This window comes from Miscanthus floridulus, chromosome 15 (genome assembly GCF_019320115.1).
Source record: "Miscanthus floridulus cultivar M001 chromosome 15, ASM1932011v1, whole genome shotgun sequence".
Lineage (NCBI taxonomy): Eukaryota > Viridiplantae > Streptophyta > Magnoliopsida > Poales > Poaceae > Miscanthus > Miscanthus floridulus.
In genome coordinates, this window is record NC_089594.1 from 48940573 (window position 1) to 48948416 (window position 7844).

General features: G+C 43.8%; 1 protein-coding gene across 1 annotated transcript; it reads right to left on the bottom strand.

Annotated features, from left to right (window-relative positions):
* Window positions 1–341: 341 nt before the first annotated feature.
* On the bottom strand, window positions 342–7254 carry LOC136507933 (protein RETICULATA-RELATED 1, chloroplastic-like). Its single transcript, XM_066502526.1, has 8 exons — window positions 6771–7254; window positions 4479–4640; window positions 4293–4385; window positions 4083–4198; window positions 3268–3366; window positions 2881–3186; window positions 2619–2783; window positions 342–989 (listed from the first exon to the last, which is right to left on the bottom strand). The coding sequence occupies exons 1-8, from the start codon at window positions 7170–7172 to the stop codon at window positions 725–727; spliced, it is 1608 nt and encodes a 535-aa protein (XP_066358623.1). The 5' UTR covers window positions 7173–7254; the 3' UTR covers window positions 342–724.
* Between the last annotated feature and the right edge of the window lie 590 nt (window positions 7255–7844).

Genomic DNA, 7844 nt, shown 5'->3' on the forward strand with positions numbered 1-7844 from the left:
TAACACCATACAACAATGAAATTATATGACTAGTATATGAAAATGTGAAATAAAACATTCCACTAGGTATTGTTTTATTCCACTTTAAGCCTTGTTTATATGCGTATGTATTCATTTCAATCCACATATAAGAAGTATTGTTTTATTTCACTTTAAGGCCTTGTTTGGATACACAAGTATTCATCTCAATTCACAAAGTAGATTGGGGTGGAATTAAACTAAATTTTATTCCAATCCGCTCCAACATATATGAGTTAAAGTGAATACACATGCATCTAAACAAAGCCTTAAAAAATATGAGTCTTGGAAATAGCAAAATAAAACTTACATTGAAACTGGCCTTAGTACTTGAATAACTTTTCATTAAAGAAGCATGGTCCTAACCCGAGAATGCAGAATCCATTTCTCATGTTGAAGTCAGTACATTAACAATCTTACAGAGCTACCACTAAACGTGTCTATTTGCCTCACCAGCAATACAAGAAACCAACATATTATTCTTACCAAAAACAAGGAAATCACTGCAATTAAATTATAAAAAATAGTAATGGGCACCTTTTAACCAACCCTTCCCAGTAACAAACCCTTTGATGCCTTCGCCGATAGACCACGTGGTGGTTGACGTTGATAGTTTTTCTCATTTACCATTATTTGGGTAGACCTCCCTCTCGCATAGTGGAACAGAAGCAAAATTGTTCCAGCATTGCTACCAAATCCACTAAACTCAACCTGAAGCGACCTTTTTGCGGACGACTCTCTTTCGACGAGGCTTAGACAATGCTGCCTCGGGTCCACCCTGCTTGATGCCTAGAAGACCAAGGCCAGATACAATTGCATCCTTGGATATAAACCACCTTGAATCCTGTTGGTCCATGTAAACCTCCACAGGCCTCTTGTATGCTCTCAGCAGCCGATCTGAGTACTGTGGATCAGCTTCCTCGCCAAGCCATGTTCGCCTTGATGCCTCACCAATCTGAATATTCATCAGTCTGCAATATAAACATCATTGTGTTAGTGCTAGAACAAGCACTCAGAGAACAAGGAGCAGTTCATTAGTCCGTGTAATATAAAAATGGGCCGAGTTCACATAGTTGCTAAGCACAGAAATGCCGATTAAGATTGTACAAATAAAAGGTGAGAGATTAAACACAAAGAACCACAAGAAAGGAGGGTACAATTAGGTTCAGAATATGAGAATAACGTTGAAAACAGCCAAAAGTATATATAAGAATGCAAGAGTATAAAAAATATTGGTTGATGATAAGATCAAAACAATGTCCTAAAGTATTGAAATGCTGAAAACTTTTACTAATCCAAGTCTTTGTGAACAGATGGACAATAAAAGCACTGCCCAGGTGATTCCTTATATGTTATATGCCACTAAATTATGTATGCTGACCAGAGGTCACTGATGTCTCTGACATGTTCGCACAGGCCATCCCACCGAATGGAGTTATGGTTTTTTTATTTTCTCACTGTTAGTCTATAGGAGTACATAACTTCGGCAATCTCGAGTTCTCGACCAGCAAGTGAATAGAGAAGATGAAGAATAAAGGAATACGCTGTAACCATTTCGGAACCCAACAAATTCAATACTTCAATATTTATAAGTATGTATATCCCAAAGTATATGCAATTCAACTGAAATTCCTCATGATAAGAGACCAATATAATGGGCAACTTTTGAAGGGACCAATATAATGAACCTGAGACAATAATAACTCAATAACTCATAGCATAGGACCGTACCGCACAGATAAGAAACACCAGTAAGAAGATAAACAGCCAATCTATGATGTACTAGCATATGGTATCATGTATACCTGTTAGTGGGTATCAATTACCCATATTCAAACCCTTACCCATCACATTAGGGCAGGATATGAGTAAAAAATATATATCCAATAGAAATGGGTAGGATAGAGTATGGGGAATAGATTATCCATGGGGTAGTCTTTAGCTCAATTAATAATCTATTAGTAGAAATGGATGAATCAGGTAACACAAGGTTTGTTATAGTTTTAGGTTTCTAATGTGGGACCCACATGTTGATCTTACTGGAGTGATCTACAAAAAGTACCGACTCTACAACAAATGTCAGTTAATTTCACTGAAATTTTGAAGTGTGAATGCGAAATTTTAAATTCTATGGTCCAGTTTTGGTGTAGGGCACACATATATATCGAGCCACACTAATCTGCAGGAAGTAGCTGTCTGTTATAACGATTCATCTGAAACTAATTTCAGTCAATTTCACGCAAATTATAAGGTGTGAACCCAGTTTGATATAAGTTATCAATTTTCAGTGTTTTGATTATTTCATTTCTATTACCAGATGCTTTATTGCTATCCATGTTGCCAGCTCAAAGTCAAAAAACAATATGAATCCATATTCTGTCATTGAACATGTAAAGATCAATCAGAAGGACCTTAATCCTAAGGAGTTACAAGACCCCAAATTGTGTCATCGAAGCCTCATGATGCTACAAATGTCCATCTCAAAAATTAGTTCATCTCAGCATTCAGCTCAATTCTGCTTATTATGCACAATGAACCACACAAATGACTTATTCCATGAAACACTAATGTATTAAGAGAAAACATCAATACAGATTTACCTTGCTGCTGTGCTAAAGAAGATTGCCACACCCAAAACATCAAAGCGCTTGACCATATATTGGTCTAGTCCACAGAGCAATTGATAACGCAAGTTCGCATAGAGTGCTAGGAGAGCTCCATAACCAAGAGCATTGGCGCTGATAGAGGGAATAGTCACCGATAACCTAAATTGAAGGGTAATAATATAATAATTAAAAGGATGCATCAGAGAAGCCTTAGAAGGATGCTTTTATATGACTTTGAATACTATGATAAACCGACCTCCTTTCTTTTCTTGCAGACAAGACTTTTGACATACCACCTTGAACAGAGCCAGCCACAAACCCAACCAGACTAAACTCAGCAGCTTTATAAAAGAATGCACTGATTCGTTTTGGTAGATCAAACTCTCTCAAAGGATAGCTCTTCTCAAATATGTTATTTGGAAGTTTCTCAATTGCATTTTGGAAGTCAAATCGAGATGTACTTCCATATGAACGGCACGGTGCCAAAAGCCCAATAACCATCAAGTTGCAACACGATGCAGTCAAAGCATTCACAATCACCAAGTCCCATTCTTGTCCAAACCTGATTTCCCAAAAGTGTGAAATGGTTTAATGATGTAATAAAGTGAGATTGTTGAATAGCTTTTGAAAAGGTAAAACATACCTCTCCTTGCGAATATTAATTTCCCACCAAATAGACGAGGAAAAGGTAGCCATAAACTCCAAAGCCATCTTATGTGGGAATGATGGATCTGCAAGTGTCCTGCAAACAACAGAATATACTGCATATTTGTTTGAAAGAAAAGCAACTTGCATTATTTATTTTCTCGAATTTGCAGGAGGAAACCACAGTTTTTATGACCAAAATAGTAGCACGAAACACAGGTTTTATTTCAGTAAGATCTCACAAAATCTCAATTCTTAATAATCCAGTCGCTATCCCCCAACCCCACCCCCCCCCCCCCCCCCCCCCCCCCCCCCCCCCGTAGGCACATGAGAGAAGGATTTGAGGGAACAATTGGTGGGATGAGGGCGGTTAGAGGAGGGGAACGGCTGCCCTAGGGCTAGCCGCATCTTAGAGAGGGAGGGGGCGGCAGCCACCGGCTGGCGCAGGTTGGCGGCATGTCTGCCGGCGGCTCCAACACCTCGAAGGTCCATTTAGACCCATGAGAAAACCTTATAACCCATCTGACTTGGAAAGAACAATAATGAAACCTATTTTATTGGCACGTGTTCTTTGCATAGACTATTTATTGAAAGTTGAAACAGTCAAATATCCCAACAATGCAATGCATGCGCCATGCCTATTCTACCATGTTTATCCTAGCAAGAAACTAGATATTAAATAATGATTATTATCAAACTTCATAACGCATGTCCGAATTCACTCAGTTCAACTTTAAACTAAACTCTAAAATTATGGAAGCAATCTACCTTAACCAAATATGGTGTCAACAAGCACATGATTCTGGAAGTTACCTTCCAACAAGACCTCTGGAAAGCCAACCTGGAAGAGCTCTTGAGAGGGACCTAGTGTTTGTAGGTCTTGCAAATATTGACAAGTAACATACCATCTGTGCAGAACTCACCAAACCCTGCAACCAGACATATATATCTTGTAAATTCATGTTGTTCAACTATCGTACCAAAACTAAAGTAAGAAATATGAAAGGGGTGGTCAAATTTTACCATCTCACAAGCTTGGCGGAGACCAGCAGGCAAATTACTCATCGTCTTGCACCATTCTTGCAACACAGCTTCTACAAACTCTCTATTGAATAGCTGCCTCAAGAAAAGTACTTTAACTCACAAGCCTCAACGTTTATCAGGACATGGACACAGTTTCATCTGAATTCAAAATATTTGCAATCTCACCTCTTGTACAACAATTCGCCTCCTAAAAAGCCCACCTTCTTCTTCCTCTCCATCATCAAAATCATCAAAGTAATCATCATCATCACCATCATCATCACCACCATCACCCCCACCATGACCGATCCTTTTTCCAATATCTCCACCACCACCACCTGTTGCCAGCTGAAATATTGAAAGGAAATTTGTGATTAGTAAATGCAGTTAGAAAACTTAATAATGCACATGGCCATCACAGTTTGTTACTTTGTCCTAACCATATAGCAAATAAGGTACAACAAGAAGTAGATTATAAGAAAGGATATCCGATTTCAACTCAATCCAACCATATATCTAGCCATGCATGCTCAATAAAAACTTAAGTCAGGTGTGTAACACCAACTCAATGTAACCTGAAACCAGGAAAACAGGTCAGCTCATCACTGCATAGTTACCAAATTCCCATGCAACTCTACAAGATGCATAATCATGACTAGATCAGCTAGGCTACAATGTCAACATTAGCTATTTCTCAGACTACCAATGAACGGCTCCATAAGTCCACACAAAACAATCCATCACCATTTTTCTTACTGATGCCACATGGAACGTGTGAGCTCACAGAATGAGCTCTTTCTGCTCCAACACAGGAGTTTGTTGCTGCAGTACTCTTACAATTGAAATCAAAGTTTTGAGCCTACGTAAGTAGCAGCGAGTTCACATATTCCCACTGAAACAGTAACAACTGATTGAGAAAAAAATTAGTACCATCAGAGTAAACGACTAATGCCCCATCAAAATAGAACACAAAAGGACTGTTAAAACATCGGAGCAAGGCGACACCCATCAAGCATGGTTATTAAGGCGTGGCTTAAGCATCGGAGCAGTCTAGGATCGCCTCAGGGGCAAAGCGACACCCCGTCGCCTTAAGTGCATGCTGACGCCCCCTCGATTTCACTGTCTCCTAGTCGATTCTGCTGGTGGCCTGCTCAATTTTGCTTCTGCTGGCTTGATTTCTTCCATATCCCGCTCGTCAATTGCTCAATCTGGAAGGGGACAGCAGTGGCTTTTGATCTGAGAGCGCTGACCAGAGGGAGGGGAAGCAGAGAGGCGGAGGGAAGAGGAGAGCAGCACATCTGGAGGAGAGGGAAGCAGAGCAGCGCATACAGAGAGGGGCAGAGGGAAGCAGAGCAGGCTTTCGGAAGGAGGCGGAGCAGTGGTGGAGAACGAGAGAGAGAGAGAAAGGCGCGGCAACGCTGGAGGGGATCGGGATCAGGAGTTTGATGAAGCCATGCCAGAAATTGGCACATCTCCAAGCTCCAGCTCCAAAATTTGGAGTTGGTCATCATCCCTAGCTCAAGAAATTGTTGGAGCTAGAGCTATGGCCACATTGAACACATTTGGTTGAGCAATTTTCTTATCATTGTAGATTAAATACATAAAAAAGGGCGTACCCAGTGCAGAGAGCTCCCGCTCTGTGCGGGGTCTCGGGAAGGGTGTTAGTGGCAAGCCTTACCCTCGCCTGTACAATGCGAGGAGACCGTGACTCGAACCCGGGACCTTCCGGTCACAGGCAGTAAGACTCTACCGCTTACACCAGGCCCGCCCTTCATTGTAGATTAAATACATATGTTAAAATAATCTTTTAATTTACAAACTCCAAATCATGCATGGTTCTTGCCATCATGAAGTTGGAGCTGTGCCAAACAAACCAAAGTAATCGATAGAAAATCAAACTGACAGAAATAGCAAGGCAGTGTAGTTCTGACCCTTTTCAGAATGCCTATTGCCTACTTGGCATGGGAGAAATAGTATAAGCAAAGCAAACACCAGACAACATGAGCATTTGTTAAACGAATATGGAATCCACAGTACCAAGAAACGTTCAGGCACACACCTTTGGATGGAAAAGTCCACACGAAACTATCTTCGTTTTGAAGATGTAATCAGGAAAATTTTGAAGCAGATATCCATGCCGAGTAGCAACTCTAAATTAGAGCATGTTACACAATAAAAGCACAGGAAAGGCAATAGTAGGTCACTAAAAAAAACTGTCTTTTCCATGATTTCCATACAACTATTCTACCATCACCAGTTTTCTGCCCCGCATGCCTTATCCAATACCTTGGCACTCTTTATCACTGTAGTCACCACTGTGCTAAACATGGGCAGTCCGCACTCTTTATTGCATCCAATGGCCTTCGAACACAAAGGCTTATATTATCCCTAAAAATTCCTAAACCCAATTTAGGAAATCCCCCTTCCTCGCAGCAAAAATTACGCAAACCTGCGAGAGGATTAAGATAAGATAACAACCTCGGGCATGATCTTCTTGCGGCGCTGGGAGAGATCGAGCTTGGCCTTCTCGAGCGTGACGGCGCCGAACGCGCCGTACTGCTTCCTTCCCCCCTTCATCGCCGGCGGGGCGCGCGGCGGGGGCGAGGCTGGTGGCGCCGCCCCCGCCCCCGACACCGTCGCCGAGAGGCATCTCTCCAGCGACGACGCGGCCTCCGACCGATCCGCCGATGGGGGCGGGGCGGAGGTGGAGGAGGCAGAAACGGCGAGGCGGACGGCCGCGGGGGGACGAGCGCGGTGGCGGGACGGGAGGAGGCGGAGGAGGCCGGTGGCGGGGTTGGGGCGCGCAGGGCAGCGATGCGGATGGGTTATGGGGTGGTCCGGGGAAAGAGTGGGGTGGAAGGCGGCGAGGTACGACGCCATGGGAGGCGCAGCTGAGGCCAGGGTAGCGTTGGTGCTGACCCTGCGCGCCGTGCCGTCGGGAGCTTTATCGAAAGAGGAGGCTATCTCTTCATCACCGGAGTGGTTTTATCAAATTTGATTTTGACCAGCAAACATGACCGTGGAGAAGAAAAAAAAGGAAAAATTAGTTTTATAGCACTGAAAGATTGCGATATCCGAAAAATACCATTAAAAGTTTGTCCGTCCATGAAATAGCACTGAACGAATGAACCGTTACCTGAGAATACCATTTCGTCACGTTCGGAGATAACGCTGTGAACTCCTGTCCACATACACCGGCATCGGCACCGACATAGCCATGCCCTTGTGCGGTGGCACCACCATTGGCACAGCAGCGAAGGCGTCCTTGCGAGCGGTGCCTCCATCGGCATGGGCACGCCCTTGTGCGGCGGCGGCGGCGCGACGGGGAGGAGAGGGCAGGGGCACCGGCTGCATGGCGGCGGCGATCTCCTCGATGCGGTGCTCGAGGCGGCATATGCATGCGTTGGCCTCGTCGTAGAGCCTGCACACGCCGTCGACGACATGCGCGGGGGCGTGGCGCTTCGGCCAGCGCGCGATGCCGCAGTCCGCTGCGTCCATCCGTCGCGACAGCTGCGCGGCACAGTAGACGTTCAAGCGCGGGGACGCGGCGGC

Coding starts and splice junctions, on each gene's coding strand:
- LOC136507933 (XM_066502526.1), bottom strand. CDS start 7,172: ATGGCGTCGTACCTCGCCGCCTTCCACCCCACTCTTTCCCCGGACCAC. Junction 3,187..3,267: donor ATTAATATTCGCAAGGAGAG/GTATGTTTTACC, acceptor TTGGGAAATCAG/GTTTGGACAAGAATGGGACT. Junction 2,784..2,880: donor TCTGCAAGAAAAGAAAGGAG/GTCGGTTTATCA, acceptor CCTTCAATTTAG/GTTATCGGTGACTATTCCCT.